Here is a 22319-nt window from a genome sequence, read left to right as displayed (position 1 = left end):
CTACTCTTGAGATGAGCACAGAATAAAAGCATTCATACCTAAACAGTAAGCAACTATACCATGTTGCAAAGTTGTCTTTGGGACTAGAATAATTTTGTAAACTTTTTTTGCTGTGAAATTAACTTGGTTCAAATGTCCTTTCTTGTTGTTAAATGTCAGTGGATAACATGTTAATGTGATGATAATACTGTTAGTAAACCAAGAACATTTTCATTTCCTTCCCCCTAATTTTTCAAAGTCTTTATATAACAAGCAGCTTCACTTGTAGTACAACTAACTACTGCAAACAAATTAGTAAACTTAAATGACTAAAATAATTCCTTCGGGGTGTCTTTTATTTTCAGTTAGCTAACGTTTCTTTTTTTATTTCTTCAGATGGCAATTGAAGTATATTTATATTCTCTTTCATCTAGGTTCTGTTGTTGATCTTGTGGACACCCTATTATTATTTATTTAAAATAAAATCTCGGCTGAATGTGTCTTGTAATGTAAAATTTTAAGTATGTAAGAATTTTCCAGTACATGTATCAAAAGGCTTCTGTTTTTTTATTAAGTAAAAGGATGACTCTTTTAAGTTATGAGACACTCTAGCAATACCCCAAAGTGGGCTTGTTTATTAAATATTAAATCACCAAGATTGGTTTGATTAAAATAGCTAAGATGTAGGAATGGGAAATATAAATAATAAAGTGTTTATATTTAAACTAGAAATAATTTGACCTGTTAGCAAAGGACCATCTGAGGTACTTCAAAAACTACTTCGCAAAGTTTCTTTCTTCACAGTAGGATATAAACTTGGTGGTGCATCGCTATGCTTTATACAAGAGAACCATTTTCTCAAGCATGATTGAAGTTTCCAGTGATCTTTGATTTCAGTCCCTTTGAAGCTTCATGCATTTATTTTAAAAATGTCATTACATCTTCAGACAGAATTTACACCAAATTCATCCATTGGACTTTTGTGCAGACATGGCTGGTGAAGGAGTTTTCAAATCTGCCAGATATGCTCAGTGTTTTATCTCATCCCTGTGCTTATACATAGTTTTCTATTGAAGATTACTGTAGGTATCATATTCCTTGTTCTAGTAAACGGATACACAGTGGGCTTCCCTATGTTGCTTCACAAAATCTACGGCAATGCATGATGCCATATTGACTGTGGTATGAAAAGACTACTTTCAGGTGAAATGGTGGGGTCCATTTATAGGCCACCATGTACAGTACAAAATAGAGATGTCTGGTGCTATGAAATGTTTCTTCTTCGAGTGGTCCCCATGGGTGCTCCACTCAAGGTGTCGGGTCCCGACCCGGCGCTGCTAGTCGGAGATTTCCAGAGCCATAGCTGGGCCGGACCGCGTATGCCTGAGAGCAGCGTGCGGCGTTCGCGCCTTTGCAACATCTCGCGGTCCGGCCCACCCCCTCGTCAGTTCCTCTCAACCGCCTGTGGTTGCTGGCGGAGCGCCGTTTATCTCCTCAGTGAAAAAGCCGTACAAAAAAAAAATTACAGAGATTTAAAATCTAGTACCTTTAATTAGTTAGCAGTTCAATTGTTAGTTTTCTTCAAAAAAAAAAAAGTTTATACATATTGTTCTTAGTTTATTAGATTACTTGTATATAGTTAAGTTGTTAATATCATGCCCGGCTCACCGGGGTTTAAACGGTGTGCACAATGTAAGGACGCGATGCCGGCAAGGTTGAGGACCTCCCGTGTGACAGGGTAAAATTGTTTGCGGAAAAGACCGAGGTACTTCATACTGGCAAAGATTCAAGAACAACACTCCATACGGTGGGAATGTATGTCCCACCATTCCGTTGTCGTCGTTACTTCCCGTATCAAAGATGGTACAATGACCAGTCTCGTAGACAACAAAATCGCCCGTTTGACCAGTCCCGGCCTAGACAGCGGCCTCAGTGAAGGCGTCCACCACCGCCTAGAGTGTCGGGCACATCCGCCTCAAAACAGCAAGTTTGACTTCTTTATCGAGGGCAAGCGAACTCTGCCAATTGTTGTTGCACACACAAATCCCAATTTCCACCATCGCTTACTACCCTACTATCACCAATGGGTCAAAATAACATCGGACAAATGGGTACTGGAAGTCATAAAGGTAGGCTTCACCATTCCCTTCACTTCCATCCCCCCCACCACCCTGCCTTCCCCGTCCCTTTTCAAGGACCCATCTCATGAAGATCTCCTGCGACAGGAAGCTCATAGTCTCCTTGCCATCGGAGCGATAGAGAGGGTCCCAGATCAGTTTAAGGGAAGAGGGTTTTATTCGAGATACTTCCTAACGGAAAAGAAAACGGGGGGACCCATTCTCGATCTACACCACCTAAATTATCTCCGCAGGCAGCGCTTCAAAATGGTGACCCTGAATTCAATAATCCCGTCCCTCGATTACAATGATTGGTTCGCTGCTCTCGATTTACAAAACGCGTACTTTCACATTGCAATACATCCCGCTCACAGACGTTTTCTACGATTTGTGATAAGCGACAATCATTTTCAGTATCGGATTCTGCCGTTCGGTCTCGCTTCAGCACCCAGAGCTTTCTCGAAGACCCTTGCTGTCGTAGCAGCTCATCTGCGTCGGCTACAGGTGATAATATACCCGTACCTGGACGATTGCTTAATAAAAGGTTCCATGGAGCAAGAGGCGTCACAGATGGTGGCGACGGTCGAACAAACATTCGAATCCCTTGGTCTTCTCCTGAACAAGCAAAAGTCAACACTTACTCCGACGCAAACGATAAAGTTTATAGGGGGCAAACCTTGATTCTCGCATGGCAAGGGCATACTTACCACAGGAAAGGTTTCAGGCAATCAAAGATCTCGTTACCATACTCAATGGGAATGTGAGTGTCTCGGTTCACAATTACCTCCGTCTCCTGGGACACATGGCGGCTGCCACCGTTGTAGTTCCTCATGCGCGGCTTCATCTGAGAAACCTCCAGCACTGGTTGTCCACGGTTTATGTTCCCGTGAGGCACAACATTCACAAGGCAGTATGGCTACCTTCACATGTTCAAAGATCTCTGCGTTGGTGGACGAAAGCACGAAATCTTTTGTTGGGAGTTCCATTCCACCGACAACAACCATCGGTACAGATAACATCGGATGCCTCGCTCATCGGCTGGGGTGCCCACATGGGCAACGAATGAACCCAAGGCAAATGGTCTCTCAACGAGAGGCACCTTCACATCAATTGATTAGAGCTCCGGGCAATTTTCTATTTATGCAAACATTTTCTCCCGCATATCAAAGGTCTTACAGTAAGGAGACTGACGGACAATGTAGCAGCAATGTATTATGTGAACAGGCAGGGAGGAGCACAATCACGCTCCCTATGCGCCGAGGCGGTGCGGTGTTGGAATTGGTGCATACAGAACAACGTAACCATAATAGCATCATACTCACCTGGCACCGCCAATGTAATTGCGGATTCCCTCAGCAGACGCTTTCCCACGGACCACGAGTGGGAAATAAGGGCAGATGTAGTTCATGCGATATTTCGTAAATGGGGTATGCCCCTAGTAAACCTCTTCGCAACGACCAACAACAAGAAGTGTCGCCTATACTACTCCAGAGCAGGGCTCGGCAAGGGCTCCCTCGGCAATGCGCTTCTGGTCAGATGGAAGAAGGCACTTCTGTATGCCTTTCCCCCCACGGCCCTCATCTCCAGAACACTGGAAAAAATCAGAGCAGAGGCGGCGACTGTCATTTTGCTAGCACCAGCCTGGCCCAGACAAGCCTGGTATCCATTTTTACACAAAATGTTGATACAGCCACCATATCCCCTTCCTCTCCACCAAGATCTTCTTTCTCAGGAACGAGGCTCGCTGTTACATCCCAGACTTGAGGCGTTACATCTGACGGCATGGCTCCTGAGTGATTAAAAGGAGACGAAAACCTGTGCTCTGAACGGGTCAAAGCGATACTTCTACATAGCAGGAAAGAATCTACATGGAATACTTACCTTGCGAAATGGCAGAGATTTTCTAAGTGGCACCTTCAGAATAACATACAGCCTCTTTCATCTCCTCTGCATCAGGTTTTTGACTACATCCTTCATCTACGAAATTCGGGACTTGCACTATCATCTTTAAAGGTGCACTTAGCAGCTATTAGTGCCTTCCACCATCCAGTAGAGGGTTTTCGCTCTTCTCTCATCAAATTACAAAGAGGTTTTTAAAGGGGCTCATGAATTTATACCCACCACGAAGGGCGCCTCCCCCTTCTTGGAATCTCGACCTAGTGTTGGATACCATTATGTACCCTCCCTTTGAGCCTTTAGCGTCGGTTTCCTTACATATGCTAACCATGAAAATGGTCTTTCTACTCGCAATTACATCAGCGAGAAGGGTGAGTGAACTGGGGGTGTTGAATGGCAAGCCCTCCTTTCACGGTTTTTTTCTAAAGACACGGTAAGGCTACAATTACACCTGGCCTTTATCCCCAAAGTCTGCTCTCCCTTCCACATTAACGAGCCTATTGTCCTCTCAGCTTTTTACCCTAAGCCTCACTCTTCAAGTAAGGACGCTCTTTTCCACACACTCGATGTCCGACGTGCACTTTCTTTCTATATAGATAGAACCCGCCAATGGCCGTGCACCGACAGGCTGTTTGTATCAACGGCACAGATATCCAAGGGCAAGGCACTTCCCACTCAGTGCATTGCCAAACTGATTACTCTTTGTATTACAAATTGCCATTCGATTCGGAACAAACCTCTTCCTTCTTTACCTCGGGCTCACTCTACGCGAGCAGTAGCAACCTCCACGGCTTTCGCAAGGGGAGTTCCCCTTGCGGACATCTGTCGCGCGGCTACCTGGGTGTCTAGTGTAACTTTTGCGTGTTATTATGCCATAAGTAGGAGGTGGGCTTCGGATGCTACGGTGGCCTCTGCAGTTTTATCCACAGTAGAAAATAACTCATCCATAGATTCATTCATAGACTTTAAGGTCAGAAGGGACCATTATGATCATCTAGTCTGGCCCCCTGCACAGTGCAGGCCACAGAATCTCACCCACCCCTCTTAGAATAATCCTCTCACCTATATCTCCGATATTGAAGCCTTCAAATACTTTGAAGGTCCCAAGATGCAGAGAGTCCTACAGCTGTGATCTGCGCCCCATGCTACAGAGGAAGGCGAAAAACCTCCAGGGTCTCTGCCAATCTACCCTGGAGAAAAATTCCTTCCCGACCCTAAATATGGCGATCAGCTAAACCCTGAGCATGTGGGCAAGACTCACCAGCCAGACACCCAGAAATTCTCTATAGTAACTCCTATCATCCCTTCATTGACATATTTCCCACTGAAAATGAATGGTCAATTAGTTACCAAGATCATATTCTCTCATCAACCCATCCCCTTATCATAGAATCTAGAACTGGAAGAGATCTCAGAAGGTCATCAAGTCCAGCCCCCTGCTCTAGGCAGGACCAATCCCATCTAAATCAACCCGGCCAGGGCTTTGTCAAGCCGAGACTTAAACACCTCTAGGGATGGAGACTCCACTACTTCCCTAGATAACCCATTCCAGTGCTTCACCACCCTCCTAGTGAAATAGTTTTTCCTAATATCCAACCTGGACCTCTCCCACCACAACTTGAGACCATTGCTCCTTGTTCTGCCATCTGTCACTACTGAGAACAGTCTTTCTCCATCCTCTTTGGAACCTCCCTTCAGGAAGTTGAAGGCTGCTATCAAATCCCCCCTCACTCTTCGCTTTTGCAGACTAAACAGACCCAACTCCCTCAGCCTCTCCTCATAAGTCATAATCTCCAGCCCCCTAATCATTTTGGTTGCCCTCCGCTGGATCCTCTCCAATGCGTCCGCATCTTTTTTGTAGTGGGGGGGGGGCCCAGAACTGGACACAATACTCCAGATGTGTCCTTACCAACGCCGAATAAAGGGGAATAATGACATCTCTGGATCTGCTGGCAATGCTCCTCTTAATGCAACCTAATATGCCATTAGCCTTCTTGGCTAGAAGGGCGCACTGTTGACTCATATCCAGCTTCTCATCCACTGTAACCCCCAGGTCGTTTTCTGCAGAACTACTACTTAACTAGTTGGTCCCCAGCTTGTAACTATGCTTGGGATTCTTCCGTCCCAAGTGCAGGACTCTACATTTGTCCTTGTTGAACCTCATCAGATTTCTTGCAGCCCAATCCTCCAATTTGTCTAAGTCACTCTGGACCCTATCTCTGCCCTCCAGCGTATCTACTTCTCCCCCTAGCTTAGTGTCATCCGCAAACTTGCTGAGGGTGCACTCCATCCCCTCATCCAGGTCATTAATAAAGATATTGAACAAAACTGGTCCTAGAACCGAACCTTGGGGCACTCCGCTAGAAACTGACCGCCATCCTGACATCGAGCTATTGATCACTACCCGCTGGGCCCGGCCTTCTAGTCATCTTTCTATCCATCTTACCGTCCATTTATCCAATCCACATTCCCTTAACTTGCTGGCAAGGATATTGTGGGAGACCGTATCAAAAGCCTTGCTAAAGTCAAGGTATATAACATCCACTGACTTTCCCATGTCCACCAAGCCAGTTACCTCATCATAGAAGCTAATCAGATTGGTCAGGCACGACTTGCCCTTTGTGAATCCATTCTGACTATTCCTAATCACTTTCCTCTTATCCAAGTGTCTCAAAATGGATTCCTTAAGGATCCCTTCCATGATTTTTCCAGGAACCGAGGTAAGACTGACCGGCCTATAGTTCCTTGGATCGTCCTTCTTCCCTTTTTTGAAGATGGGCACTACATTTGCCTTTTTCCAATCATCCGGGATTTCTCCCAATCTCCACGACTTTTCAAAAATAGCCAAAGGCTCCTCAATGACAGTTGCCAACTCCCTCAGCACCCTCGGATGCATTAAGTCCGGACCCATGGATTTGTGTACGTTTAGCTTTTCTAAATAGTTCCTAACCTGTTCTTTACCCACCACGGGCTGTCCATCTTCATCCCATCTTGTGTCACTTAGCTCAGAAGTCCAGGAGCCGACCTTGTCCGTGAATACAGAGGCAAAGAAAGCATTGAGTACTTCAGCTTTCCCTACATCATCTGTCACTAGGTTACCTCCTTTATCTATTAGGGGCTGCACACCCTCTCTGATCACCTTCTTCTTGTTAACATGCCTGTAGAAACCTTTCTTGTTATCATTCACATGCTTAGCCAGTCGCAATTCCATTTGCGCTTTCGCCTTCCTGATAATCCCCCGGCATTCCTGAGCTGTACATTTAAACTCCTCCCTGGTTTTTTGTCCAAGTTTCCACTTTTTTTATGCTTCCTTTTTGTGCTTAAGTTCACCAAGGATTTCCCCTGTAAGCCAATCCAGTCTCCTACCATGTTTGCCTCTCTTGCTACACGTCGGGATGGTTTCTTTCTATGTCTTCATTAAGGCTTCTTTAAAATACTGCCAGCTGTCCTGGACTCCTTTCCCCTTCATGTTAGCATCCCAGGGGATTCTGCCCATCAGATCTCTGAGAGAGTCAAAATCTGCTTTTTGGAAGTTCAAGGTGTGTATCATACTACTCTCTTTCCTTCCTTTGGTCGGGATCCTGAAATCTACCATCTCCTACGCAGCCAAGTGGAGGCGGTTCTCATCTTGGGCATCCAGAAGAGGAGTGCACCCTCCTGTGCACCTGTCCTGTCCATTCTGGACTACCTTTGTGAACTCAGGTCCAGTGGCCTCTCTACCTCTTCTATCAAAGTCCATGTGGCATCACTCTCCGCCTTCCATGTTGGATTGGCAGGAGTCTTTCTATTCTCTGACCCTGAGGTCAAAAGGTTCCTTAAGGGTTTGGATAAGTTGTACTCCTACGTTAGACTCTCTCTCCCCACATGGGACCTTAACCTTGTGTTGTCTAGACTTGTGTCACCCCTCTTTAAGCCGCTGGCCACATGCTCTTTGAAGCACCTCTCTATGAAGGTTGTGTTCATTGTAGCCATTACGTCGGCTCGCAGGGTCTCTGAGCTGAGGGCGCTAACTGTAAACCGGCCCTACCTAGTGTTCTCAGAAAATAATGTGAGGCTCCGCCCTCACCCAGCCTTTCTTCCCAAGGTGGTGTCACCGTTCCATCTGTCCCAAGAAATTTATCTCCTGGTTTTCTTTCCAAAGCCCCATGCCTCTCCTAGGGAGCAAGTGCTCCACTCCCTAGATGCTAGGTGAGCGTTAGCCTTTTATGTCGCTAGATCGAAACCCTTTCGTAAGCCCACGCAACTCTTTGTTGCTTTCTTGGATAAAATGAAAGGGCTCCCTATCTTGACCCAGAGGTTGTCCAATTGGGTCGCAGGGTGTATCAGGGAGTGTTATGTCCTGACCGGGAAGGTCCCGCCCCGGGTTACATCACATTCCACCACGGCACAGGCATCCGCTGTAGCTTTTGGGGCGCAGGTTCCAATTACTGAAATCTGCAGGGCGGCCACGTGGTTGTCAGTGCATACCTTTGCAGTGCACTTTGCTGACACAGTAGTCCAGGGAGGACGCAGGTTTGGGTTCTGCGGTTCTCAACTCTGTGTTGTAAATGTTAGTTTTTTTCTCTATACCACATTGCACTTTTATTCAACAGTTCTCTGTGTTCTGTAACTTGAATAAATATGTTTGGGTTGTTCAGCTTTCGTGGACTTCTCTTTCTGGGTGCTCCGACCCCTTCTCCGTAAGTGGGGTTGGCTTGGAAGTCACCTGATTCAAATGGACATGAGCAACCACTTGTAGAAGAAAAGAATGGTTACTTACCTGTAACTGTTGTTCTTCAAGATGTGTTGCTCATGTCCATTTGATTTCCCCCCCCCCTTCGTCGGAGCATTCGGCAAGAAGGAACTGAGGTGGGGGAGCACTGGCAGGGGTACTTACGTTCTGCCATGGTGGCACCACTCCAAGGGGCACCCTGCTGGCACTACGGGTACCGCTAGGGAAAACGCTCCGGAAGACGCGGTACATACGGTGCGCATACCTGATTCAAATGGACATAAGCAACACATCTCAAAGAACAACAGTTACAGGTAAGTAACTGTTCTTTTACATGGCAGCACTTTTGAAAATTGTTGCTATGTTATTGCAGCAAATACTGTTCTTCACTGTGCATTACATAATATGGCAAATGATGTGTTTGGAAAGTTGACAGAAGACTGTGCATTCCAGATTATTGTCTTAAAGTATGCAGCCTTTCTCCAAAATAATTGTTTTATGGGTCCTCCATCCACCAACGTCTGTGGAGATGAAACCGAAAATAGAGGGATTGCTTTGGCAAAAGTCTGGGGAGACCCAACAAAGAGCTCAACTTGATCTGTATTGCTGTCTGGCGCGTGCAGACCTTCAGACAAATTGAAACGTACATTACAAGGAACTGGGAAGATTACATTATAAATGGTATGGTATATTTTATAAAGTGACATGTGCATTTTAAAAAGTCTTGGTCATATACACTAAAAGTCTCAAAGAATTTCCAGTATGTTACAACATTGTTTAGTTTCTGTAAATCTCTCTCTCTCAAATAACAAATGTATAGGATCATGAGCTTTCATGGGTAAAACGTGAACAATTCATCTGATGAAGAGGGTTTTACCCACAAAAGCTCATGATCCTATATATTTGTTAGTCTTTAAGGTTCCACAGGACTACTAATTGATTTTAAAGTTACAGACTAACAAAGCTACCTTTCTGAGATTTAAATAACAGATACAGTGAATACATTATGTCCACTATGGCCCTTATTCTGCAATATATGTATTTTAGTGCATAAAATTAAGCACATGTAGGATCAGTCTAAAATACCAAGTCTTTAAAACAATGTAATTAAAATGTGGCTTCATGACATTAAACCATTATTTAATCTAGACTTTTTCTCAAATTACGAGAATCCTGTGGCAAAGATCTCTTATTCCTTGCACAAGAACAGTGCCCCTAAAAACCAACAAATGAAGGAAAATGGCTAAACTTTGTTTTTCAGAATATTTTTTATGTTTTTGTTTTTTATGTTTTTCAGAATATAGAATGTCTTAATACTGTCATTGATTGGAGCTATATAGGGCTTGGCCGTTCTGTGTTCATTGTTGACTCTGGCTGCAGCGATCCTATGTAAGCCATGAAACTGTTGTTTTGATGTCCCCAATCATAGTACTCTGGAGAGAAACTAAAAAACAAAATACAAGAATTTATGATGCCGTGATTCTCTGTACACCTCATTTATTTAAATGGGACAGAATATAACTTCATAAATATAGTTTACATACATTCTAAAGAAGCTGTTAGTAGACAGGATACTTTATGCTTAAATCTAAATCAGCTATTTAGGTATGCATCCATGTACAGCAGTAATGTGGACCCAAGGAATTAGTCCTGAATTAGAGACTTTCACCTCTAGGCTACCAGTTGAACTCCTGCCCAGTTTACTAATGACTTAAGAATTTTACCACAGGAGGGCTTTACTTACCCTCCCCTCCTCCCCCAGGTTTTGAGGTATTCAAGGATATTGGACAGTAGTATGTCTAGCCTGCTTAAATTTCTGTCTCCTAACACCTTGGAATCAGCTAGTAGCATTGTAAGAACTAAACATATTGGCTACGTCTACACTGGCGTGATCTTGCGCAAAAGCTCTTTAGTGCAAGAGTTCTTGTGTTAAAGTAGTTGTGCAAGAAAGCGTCTACACTGGCATGTGCTTTTGCGCAAGAGCATCCATGCTAGTGTGGGTGCTCTCTTGCGCAAGAAAGCTGTCATGGCCATTTTAACCATCGGGCTTTCTTGCGCAAGAAATTCATGTTGCCTGTCTACACTGGCCTTTTGCGCAAGAACAGTTGCACAAAAGGGCTTATTCCTGAGCGGGAGCATCAGAGTTCTGGTGCAAGAAGCCCTGATTTCATACATTAGCACATCAGTTTACTTGCGCAAGAACACGCGGCCAGTGTAGACAGGCAGCAAGTTTTTGCGCAAGAGTGGCCACTTTTGCGTAAGATCGCGCCAGTGTAGACAGCCATTTTGTATCCACACACAATATGGTCAGTGACTGTGAGCTTGGCTAGGATACTATATGTTCTGTCTGTAAGCAGTTTCAAACACTTGAGATGTTCTTTGGGTGGTATTCCCCAACAAGCCTTTGGAATCAGTTTTTTCCTCCTGGTTCTCCGGGCAATCAGAGATCCCAGACCACTCTGCCACCAGTGGCAATATGGGTGTGATCTCCAAGCACTCTATGGTTTGCGGAAGGCTGTGTAGACTTCCCCCAAATGCAAAGATACCAACTCAATGTGGCAGCTGCCAACAGGCAAGTTTTTGTTGAACTATCATAGAACACTAGAACTAGACAGGATCTCGAGAGGTCATCAAGTCCAGTCCCCTGACCTTAAAGAGAAAGCTGCACCCAATTCAACCAAGTTTGTTTTTCTATGCCAAGAAACAAGAACTGGGTTTTGGATGGTGGGAAGAGGTTACTGGGAGCCTTCTTTTTAAGGGTATTTCATGGTGTTCTTATTCCTCCGATAATATCTTTTAAAATAAGGTGCTGACTAGTGGTAGATCTCAAATGTATAGAATTCCTGTGTTTCACAAGCAGTGTGAAAGGACACTCCCTGGATCTAAATCTAGTTCTGACTGAAGTCAGAGCCGGCCCTTCCCTAGGATGGTTTGGTGCAGCTGCCACAGGCCCCACACTTTGGGAGCCCCTGTGATGGGCACCTCAACTGTTCTATGGAAGGATCCGCAGGACCTAGGTCAGCCCTGGGGGATTGCCTGCAGGGCTTGGTGTGGGGCAGCAGCAAAGATCAGACCCCCTCACACTCATTGCAGTGGCAGGAGTCAGAGGCACCTGGCAGCCTGCTCCACTCTCTTGCCATCTCAGAGCACCTGTGCTCAGTTTCACCCTGGTGGCAGAAAGTGGAGCACGGTGGCCCCAACCCCAGCTTCTCATCACCCCAGTAAAGCGAAGTGCATCAGGCTAGGAAATGGGTGATGGGGTAGAGGTGAGTAGGCTGCTGGGTTGCTCTGGCTCCCACTGCTGTGGTGAGGGGGGGCTGAAACGCCTTCCCCCCCATAATCCCCTGGCTTGTCACTTGGGGAGGGGTCTTTGGGCATTGGGTGCAATGGGGCAGGAGGGGGTGAAGCAGGGGTGGGGTTTGGGGAAGGGGTGGAGTGGGGTCACAGGGCAGAGGGACTCTGCACCTGGGCACTGGGATGAGGGTGTTTTGCTCTGGACCCTGTGACCCCCTAGGGACAGCCCTGACTAAAGTTTTATAGGAAAGTCCCTCTCTTGCACCTGATTTAATACATTCACAAATACAAAATAGGGCTTATCTAGGAGCTTCATCTCACCAACTCAGTTCATAAAGCCTCATGGTCATTTCTCTCCTTGCTAAAGAGTCTTCCCCTCAGTTTTCCAGATCTCCTCAGGTCAGATGCCCATAAGCAGCACTTGCTCCCTTTAGGTTTCTCCATACACTAGGAAAAGGGCATCAGTGCAGTGACCCAACCTGCACTCCATCTGAAGATCCCTTCCTGCTTTTACTCCAGGAGCCCATACATGTTCTGCCTCTTCCCATCTCTGCATTGCCCTTCCACCAGGATGCTTGCCACTTGGTGTGTCTAGGGTTGCCAGATGTCCAGTTGCCGACTGAAACATCTGGTTGAAAAGGACCCTGGCAGCTCTGATTAGTACCACTGACTGCGCTGCTGAAAATCTGCACTGCCATCTGGGAACTGCCTGAGGCAAGCACCACATGGGCAGAGCCTGCTCCCTAAGCCTCCTCCTGCACCACAGCCCTAAGCAGGAACCCCTCCTGCATCCAAACACCCTTCTGGAGCCTGCACCCCATACCCTCACCTGTACCCCAATGTGCTGTGCCAGGCTTGTACCCCCTCCTACATCCCAAACCCCTCACTCCTGGTCCTACCCTGACAATTTCTCCCATCCAAGCTGCTGCAGGGCTGAATCACTCAGTTAGTGGCACTGTGATAGCCTATGGGCTGGTGCAGCTAAGCTAGGCAGCCACTAATCAATACCAACTGGTGTGGCCAGGACTCCCCACCCACCTAGTCCTGAGTGTTTCTGGTAAGCAGTAGGTTGTAAGGGGGGGAGCGATAGAACAGAGAAGGGACTTGGCAGGGAGTGAGGGATTTGGGGGGCTGGAGTGACTCAGAAAGCAGCAGATGTGGGGGGGAGAGGGAGGTTTGGGAGAGCAAGCCAAAAAGGAGGCTGAGCAGGAGAAGGCCTCAGGACAGGGAATGGGGCTGCAGTCCAGCTGCTGGAGGCGTTTCCAGCACTCAGATCAGCCTCCCTAAATGCTGAAGCCATACCCTGCTCATGCAAAAGGGATTTCCCTTTATACCATTTCCTTTCCCAGCATGTCTGCTCCTCAGGTTTGGAGCCCTAATGGCACCTGGACTATGAGAACTTTTGTCTGTGAAAGGGCTGAACTTAAAACTGAAAGGACTGACCTGGTCCTGCCCTTTTAAAGGGCAAGCACCTTCTTTTATAGCTATTAAATCATTCTGTTGTGGTTGTCCCCCAGCCTTACACTCACACAGAAATGCATGTTTGTTCCCTATCACATCTCCCTACTGAGCTCTGAGTTTTTTTACCCCACCCCGAAGTATCATATGTGAATTTGATTACAGAATCATGATAAAATAAATACATTAAAAACTTTATCGGCATGTTGGAGAAATGGAGGGTACGAGTACACGGAGGAAGTTTGGGTGTAGATGGGCGTTTGAGGCAAGAGAAGTTTTGGGGTGCACTCAACTGAGGCAGCTCCCTGCTAGCAGTGACATCCTTGCTGCTCTAAGGCAGAGGCACAGTGAGGTGGCACCACTTGGTACCTCAGCCTGCAGGTAGCTGTCCCGCAGCTCCCATTGGCTGTGATTCCTGGCCAATGGAAGCTGGAGAGCCAGTCCTCAGGGCAGAGCAGGGCCAGTGCATAGATGTTCTTAGCCATTCCTCAGCCTACAAGCAGCAGGGACATGTTGCCACTTCTGAGGAACCACCTGGAGCCTGGCCCCTCAGAAACTGGACTATAAACTGAGCTTTCAGTGAAGATCAGAAATGCCACTTTGAAGAGCTTTCGAATTGGGGAAGTGCTGGATAACCCAGCCTTTCTTGGAGAACATTTTACAGTTCCCAGCGCATTTCTTCCTTCTATAACTATACCCATACCTCACCTGCCCTGTATGCCTTGTGGTGAAATATTCCAGGCCAGATCATCATCACTGTCATATCTCCGAGGGTTGTCAAAGAAATAGGATCTTGGACCGAATCCATGGCTTGGTACCATTCCTGGATTTGACTATGGGGAGAGAAACCATCAGTGAAAATTTCACCAACTTGTATCAGAATGTCAGAGATGCCACCTGTTCATTTTTTAAAGCATAGCACTGAAGAGACATCCTCATCAAAAGCTCTCAGCCCATGGGTATGAAAGAAGTCTGTTAAAGTATTTTCCCCCCCATCTCTCACTTCATTCTGCTTTCTCCATTCCTTCAATCAAACCTACCAAACCTCTATTTCCAATGAGTAGAGATGCTCATGCTGCCAGCCTTACTGCCCTGTGTGTGTCTGCTCTAGGCTCAGTATCAATTCCTCTTCACCATAGCCAGCCCTCGCAATAACAGAGCAGTTTGGAACTGGCAGGCAGAGGAAGGGGTGCACAATGGGAAAATAAGGTTGGGAAAACAAGGAATTCCCAGGAGAGTGTTTGGAGAGCTGCAGAAACTTTGGACAAATGACCAGTCCTGGTTCAACCTCCCAATGTCCTGAAATTCACTCTCCTATCTTTGGCACAGCTTCTCCAATCAGCTGCCCCTCAACTGACACATCTATTCCTGTGTAACTATACCCAATTAAAGGGTGACATGAGACCCTAAAATGCCATTAGCCTTCTTGGCTACAAGGGCACACTGTTGACTCTCATCCAGCTTCTCGTCTATTGTAATCCCCGGGTCCTTTGCCAAACTGCTGCTTAGCCAGTTCGTCCCCAGCCTGTAACTGTTCCCAGCCAAAGGGAGCTGCAGAAAGCAGTGTCCCGATCCACCCCACTTCTGTTACATTCTTGTAAATCTTGGCTTTGTCATTGTCCCTGAAGTTTGAGTGTTATGATAAAAGCACGTTGCTAGTCAACAAGCTTCAATCAAACACTTTTTAAAAATAATTGTAAGTTTTTCTACAGTAACAACCAGGTAGGGGCAAGTGGCCTGTCTGGATGATTAAAAGCATATTATTTTTACTGAGAACAGTTTCAAAATAAGTTAAAATGTAGAGAAGTAAAAACGGACAGTAAATTGAGCTTTACAGATTATCTGAAGGTTGTGGCTGGAAAAGATTTTATTTACCAGGTCTTTTGTAGGGTTTCGAACACGGAAGAAGTACACAACCAAAGAAGTGGGCAGCAGCTCCCAAATAAAGAGGATCACACCAAATACGATGTACCCAGCATCTCCCAACTGACACTTCAGATCTGCCTGTTGAAACATCAGAGGAGCGTGTTCAGAAATGAGAAAGTAAGTTTAATAAGTCTAAGAAACAAAATAATCTTTGTAAATTTATGTAAGCATTAGGCAATCTGATGGCACATCTAGTAGCTGTGTAAAGGCATTACAAACAGAGAGTTGTCTGGAACCATACAAAGTTCCTAACAATAAAAATCCCTTTGGAAAGATATAAAATTCTATTTTACTTTGTCCATCTTCTTGCACTTGGATAGAAAGATGATGTCTGTCTGTATCTGTGCAAGTTTCTTCATATGGTTGATGGATTTCCATTCCAAACGGCTAAATGTAGTGTCTTGCATGTAGAATAGTTAGTCTAGACTAACACGGCTACATTTCTATCACTATTCTACATCCAAGGCACTACATTTAGCCGTTTGGAATGGAAATCCATCAACCATATGAAGAAACTTGCACAGATACAGACAGACATCATCTTTCTATCCAAGTGCAAGAAGATGGACATCGTACCCAAAGGACTGAAAGTGAACAATCCATTAAGATCAACATACTATACTGACATTTTTTTTTAATTGTATCCTTTGGTATATATGGTTGTGACTATTTTCTTCCACTATTTGATCTGAGGAAGTGGGTCTGGCCCACGAAAGCTCATCATCTAATAAACCATCTTGTTAGTCTTTAAAGTGCTACATAGTCCTGTATCTTGCTTTCTAAGCTATTTCAAGAGTGAAGAAATACACAAATTACAACTTTTCAGTTCAGCACACACCCTGTTAGCCTGAATCTGTCGGCCAGGGTTGGGAGACTCAGTCTCGGGCTCCAAAATGTTATTTAGCCATTGAGCACCCAAAAATGAAGGCACCGAGCATTGCTAGTCAGATTTTGCTAAATTCAAAATGAAAAATCAGTCATTTGCCAATTTGAATTGTGAGACTTTAATTGTGCCAGCCATGATTCAGACCCCGGTATGCAGAAGAGTTGATGTAAGAGGGGCATCATCATAGGTTGTCATGTCTCATGTAACCTCATGGCAGATTTGGAGAAGCACATGGACCAGGAATGTAGGTAGGATACGGCGCATCCTATATAATTGCACTCGCGTGTATTGGGACCTGAGCATTAGCCTGTTTACTTTTAAATGATATAAACATCTGAGATCAAAGATTGGGATTTTCAAAAGAACTTAAAGGAGTGAGGCATTCAACTCCCATTGAAATTCAACAGGAATTGAATAAACCACTGTTTGAAAACCCTACCGTTCAATCTTAGCTATCATTTTGGTTAATTAAAATGTGACTGATCGTACGTTAACACTAGGACTACATGAAGGGAACCCGCAGCTATTCTCACTTTTATTGATAGAGCAAGAAAAACACTTGTATTTTATTGAGGGGGGGTGTTGGCCCCACTAAAGTCAATGAGAAATTTGGCATTGACTTCAGAGGAGCCAGGATTTTGCTCATGTGATTAAACTGTAAATAGAATCACCTATTTCTCTGCTACCCAAATATGGTTCAAATTATTCAGTATAGCCCTTTCAGTAATGAGGAAAGAAGAAAACAAATCCCCCCACACCTAGTTTTAATAGAGGGGAGTTGCCTTTTTAGCCCTTAAACCTAAATGTAAATAGAGTGTAATAATCAGAAGGTAAGGTGTGATTTTTTTTTTAATGTTATTGGGTTTGTGACTGCTTGCTCTTCTATAACTTGGATTATTTTTCCCTACCCATTTTATTTATTGAAAAATTCATCTTCTTGGAGAACAAACTTGGTGCATTTTTTTAGTTTAAAATATCAACGAGGTTTTATTACAGTAGTTCTGAGCAGGTCTGATGATGGGGGAGGGAGCAGGGCCCAGCAATTCAAAAGGACCTGGGGCTCCCCGCCACCACTGCTGCTGCTGTGGCTGTGTTAGTGGCCAGAGCCCTGGGCCCTTTAAATTGGGGCAGGAGGCCTGGATGAGACATCGCCCCGCTGCACCACCCCTTCCTCCCTGAGGCCCTGCCCCTTCCGGGAGCATGGAGCCTGCTCCCTCCCCACCTTGCCCACTGGGACCTGGTAGGGTTGCCAGGTGTCTGGTTTTCTACCAGACAGTCCGGTATTTGCACCATCTGTCCGGTTAAAAATTCAGAAAATACCAGACATGTGCAATGTCCGGTATTTTCTGAATTCCCGGCTGGGCACCGGACAGAAGCCTGGAGGAGGCAGGGGAGTGATTGGGAGGCGGGGCCGTGATTAGCGCTAGGAGCCTGTGGTCACGTGCAAAAGCCGGGGGGAGGAGGGGATAGGGGCTGGGACTCCCAGCCACTCCCCCCGCCCCTCGGCTTCTGCACGTGACCAGAGGCTCCCAGCGCCAATCACGGCCTCGCTTCTCAGCTGGGAGACTCTGGCCCAGCTTCTACTAGCAACTCAAGGGAGTGCCTGCCAGGGGCGCAGCCCCTTGGACTCCGGCTGCAGCCAGTGGCTGCACCCCCGCCACCAGCTCTGCTTCCTGCCCCCTTTCCTCCAGCCCCCCCTCCTACCGTCCAGCCGCGCAGCCCACGACCCTCCCCAGCTCTGCTTCCCGGTCCCCCTTCCTCCCAGCCGCCCCCCTTTTCCTCCCGGCCAGCCCCGTGGCCCCCTCCAGCTCTGCTTCCCATCTCCCTTCCTCCCAGCTAGCCCTGCAGCCCCCGGTTGTCCGTCCCCCCCCACCAGCTCTGATTCTCCCCCCCCTTCCCTGCTCCGGCTGGTCCCTCTCCCCTCCCGCCCATGGTCAAGTGTGTCTGTTTTTTTGGTGGGCTCTACCTGGTAACCCTAGGGCCTGGCAATTCTGTCTGCCTCCCTGGTTCTGAATATACAGGACCTCAGTTTTCCTTGTTCACGGTAAACTTCATACTTGCCTGATCTGATACATTGTACCAATCATAATCAAAAGAATTTACTTTCTTGGTTTGGGAAAATGATAAGATGAATAAATTGTAACAGGCTCTTGAGGTATAAAGTAGTATAACAGTCACACCAATAGTTGTCACCTGACACACAGATGAACCCTAGAAAAGAGAGTTAAACATATTTTAGTATTTAAGTCTGATGATGGCAAAAACACTGTTTTACACAGACTTGGTAATCTCTGCTTCAGTGTGTATTAATCTTGGATAGAATTTAATGTTTGTTTGTTTTAATCTGGGAATCTTTTCCCAGAAAGAAGTGGCAGTTCCAGCTCTCAGCATGATTAGTTACTAGTCAAAGACTCTCTAATACTGCAGGAAGTACTGGTCTTAAAGTACTTAAAATGAGAACAAAAGAGTTGTACGTGGGGAATAAAACCTACTGGACACTTTCCATCCTCCTGCAAAAAATTAACCTCCAAGTACACTGCACCAGACTGAGAACTTCCTATATCTGATCTCGAACTGAGACTATAATGCAATGTTATACATTTTACAGCTATAGATTACCCATTTATTAGCCTCCTTGAGTAAGTGCAAAACATCTGGTCATAATTATTGGTAAATATATTGCACACAGAAATTCACATCCCGCATTGCAGAGCTGCTCAATTTATAGTTTAGTATCAATAGAAGTGTCTCAGTGAGCCAAGATTGAGGGATTGGATAAATGCGTGCAACAGTAGGTGCATTTGAGGCCGGGAATGTAGATAGGAATGGGGCCCTGGAGAGTTTCAGAAGTCAGGAGAGCTCTCTTCAACTGGACTTGGAAATGGGTCGAGTAAGAAGGGGAATGGTGTGATCCACACACACAATTGAGAGTAGCCTGACTGCAGCATGCTGCAGACTCAGAAATTCAGAGGGTGGAGAGTGAGAGAGACTATAACCATAGGCATCACAGATACTGACACAAGATCTGATTAAGAATTCATAAGGGCCTGGGCACAGACAGGACTAAGCTAAGGATCAATGTTAATTCTGTCCTGGAGACGGGCATATGTACAGACAAGAGAATAGGTGGAGGGGAAGAGGCTGTAACACAGGGGTGGGAATTATTTTTGCCTGGGGGCCACTTTAAAATTTTTTGAAGAAGCCCCAGGCCACCCTGGAAGGGGCAGGGCCTAAACAGGAAGGAGAGGGGCTACCCCACTCCCAGACCATGATTGGTCTGGGGGTGGGGGAGCCCCTTTGCCCCCCCTTCCCACTAGGCATCCATCCCTGGAAGAGGCTTGGCATGTGCCCCAACCCCCAGGCCAATCAGGGACTGGGGGCGGGGGAGCACGCAAAGCCGCCTCTGCTCTTCCCCCCTCCCCACCCTGCGAGCAGCACGCAGTGCTTCAAAGTGCCATGTGCTCCTGGCAGGGCTGGAAGAGGCTTCCTGCGCTCCCCCGCCCCAAGGCCCTGATTGGCCTGGGGGCAGGGGAGCAGCAGGGCCTCCGCGGGCCGGAACCACCCGCTTGGCAGGCTGGATTCGTTCCGCGGAGGCCCTTTTGCCCTACCATGCTCTAGCAGGACTCTTGGGCATGGCCTAGGGGCAGCCTTTTACACAACCAAATGAGAGAGAACAAAGTTAGGCCCTGAGCTCTCTGGATCAGCAGACGTAATGCTTTCAGCCTCTCTAGGGAAGGGAAAAACCTTGTTTCCATCTCATGTGACTCCCCCTCTCTCTCACAGTGGAGGCATGTAGTGATATAAATGGGGTCCAGAGCCTGACAGGGCTGGAAGCTGTCCACCTCATCATGGGCCTTTTTACAATAGTGTGGGGAACGGGAGTGTTCACACATTCAGAAGCATAACTCCAAGATTTCTAGCCTGGGTAACAAAGTCTAAAGGTGAGCAGTGGGATCAAAGGCATAGGACAATAGAGTCAATTACTTATGTATCATGTCATTTCACCAGCTTATAATGGGCTTCAAACCTTCACATGAAATATTTCATTCTCCACATTTCTGTAGGGGCCTCTTCAGCTATACAGCTGTAGCAAAATGGAAGGGGCATGACTTCATGAGACCCTAAATAACTGTGACTCTCTGAACAAGGAGGCTTTCTTTGTGCACAGGAATGCAGCATGGTACAGTGGTTAGCGTAGGGACCAACAGCTCAGGTGGGCTGGGAGCAATTCCCAGCTCAGCCACTGATAAACTGCAAGATGTTGGGAAAGTTACTTAGCCTTTCAGTGCTTCAGTTTGTTCCTCTGTAAGAAAAGGCTCTAGGCTCAGAAAGTACAGAGAATTACTACTCTGTGGGAGTGCTTTCCCTCAAGACGTCCCATTCCATTGCCTGGTTGTGCTGATGATACACTTTTATAAATGTCATGTCAATGTAGTACTGACTTTTTTCTGCCTTCTGTGAGACTGGTGGAATTTGTGTTCCGAACAGTGACAGTCTGAATGTGCTCTCTGCGTCAGAGTTTCCCCTGGCACTCTGACCAGTAGAGTCTTTTTAAGCAGTGGACTTGCTTGGTTATTGCTGTTTGTTTGTTTTCTTTTGGGGAGAAGCTTATCTCATATCAGTCACTGGACTCACTGTTCTCTTTTCATTTTCCTCTCTGCTGCAACTACACCATGAGCAGCTGGGAGCAGTGGGAGAGGTGGAAGAATCAGTAGAGAAAGGAAAGCTTTAGCTGTTTTTTTCCCCATTTCATAATGTGGTTAAACTGAGGTAATTCAATATACTATATATAAACTTGGCCAATGGCAGAGTTTACAATTGTCCTGGAGACAGAATACAGTTATCCCATCATTGATCATCCCCCTTCACAAGCCATATTTCTTCCAACACAAGAAGCCTGGTCCAAGTTCCTACAATTGGGAATTTTATCACCATTTATGAAAAACTATTAGCACTTCCTTCACAGCAAAATGACCAACGGCATCGATTCATCCGACACTCCGTATTGCTACTGCTACTCAGCCTGTTTGATGTCCTGGGTGTGAGTGCACAGCTTTGTAGAGCTGCATGCCTGACCATCTGATTAAAACAATGTTGCAAATACTCCTAGAAGTACCCCTGTGAACAGGAGCATAATATATTGGCAGGCCTGATTTGCAATGACACTTGTTCTGAGTTTAGACACTCAGATATTTAAAAGTGAATTGAAACCAGAAATACAGTATGTAGTGGTGAAAGCTGTGGTAAGACCATAGCAAATGACAGGAAATGCTATAAAGAGGAAACAGTTGTTACGCACTTCTCTATTCTCCCTCTGTGTGGGAGACTCAGCTATGTTGTTATGGAAACGAAGGAGGAAGCTGATAGGAGCTGCTGACTCAGACATCACAGCTCAGTTCTCCACAGTGCACGCACCCCAGCACAGAAGAAAGCAGCTGGCATTTTTCGTTGATTTTTTTTTTTTTGCCAGAATGGAGGGCTTAATGCAGTTTAGTGTATTTAAATAGGCTGTAGCTTTAATCACTTCTAGCTCAGAAAATAAAAAAGCACGATAAAAATGTTTTGTTCACTACAGCCAAATCCTCAGAGCAGTATCCAGTATAAGTAGCTAGGTGCTAGGAAGATACACAGGGGGAGTAAGGGAAGGAGAATCCTTTCTCAGAGACCATAAAGTTTACTTATCCCTATCAGCTGTAAGAGGTTTACATGCCCTCATGAGAGGCCTAAGGATCCGTGAAGAGGTAAGACTCTAGTCATTCACTCTCTTTAGTATGGGATGATGTTTGAACAGAGGGAGCTAGCACATGTGAGGGTCAAATGGAAAGGTGCCAACTCTCTAAAGACCGCGTGGGGAGAGGAATAACTCTACCGGCAAAAGTCCTTTGTCCTGTCAATTTACTGGGGGTTTTTTGTGGGGGGGTTTTTTTTTGGGCGCAAAAATGTGCTTGAGGTGTGGACACGCTGCCAGTTTTTGCGCAAAAACCTTGTAGTGTAGACATAGCCTTAGTGTGCATGTTATATGTTTCCATCACCTCAACTTTAATTTCAGTGT

General features: G+C 46.0%; 1 protein-coding gene across 1 annotated transcript in view; it reads right to left on the bottom strand.

Annotated features, from left to right (window-relative positions):
* Window positions 1-9375: 9375 nt before the first annotated feature.
* Window positions 9376-22319, bottom strand: part of GPR137B (G protein-coupled receptor 137B) — a 34451-nt gene continuing 21507 nt past the window's right edge. The window contains exons 4-7 of the mRNA XM_075924805.2: window positions 18325-18478; window positions 15331-15455; window positions 14164-14288; window positions 9376-10147 (exon numbers count right to left, since the gene is read on the bottom strand). Coding sequence (XP_075780920.1) covers window positions 10036-10147; window positions 14164-14288; window positions 15331-15455; window positions 18325-18478 — 516 coding nt within the window. The 3' untranslated portion in view covers window positions 9376-10035. The remainder of the gene's footprint in view (window positions 10148-14163; window positions 14289-15330; window positions 15456-18324; window positions 18479-22319) is intronic.

The sequence above is a fragment of the Pelodiscus sinensis genome, chromosome 3 (genome assembly GCF_052426305.1).
Source record: "Pelodiscus sinensis isolate ZL-2025 chromosome 3, ASM5242630v1, whole genome shotgun sequence".
NCBI lineage: Eukaryota > Metazoa > Chordata > Testudines > Trionychidae > Pelodiscus > Pelodiscus sinensis.
This window is presented reverse-complemented; position numbering and strand designations above follow the sequence as displayed.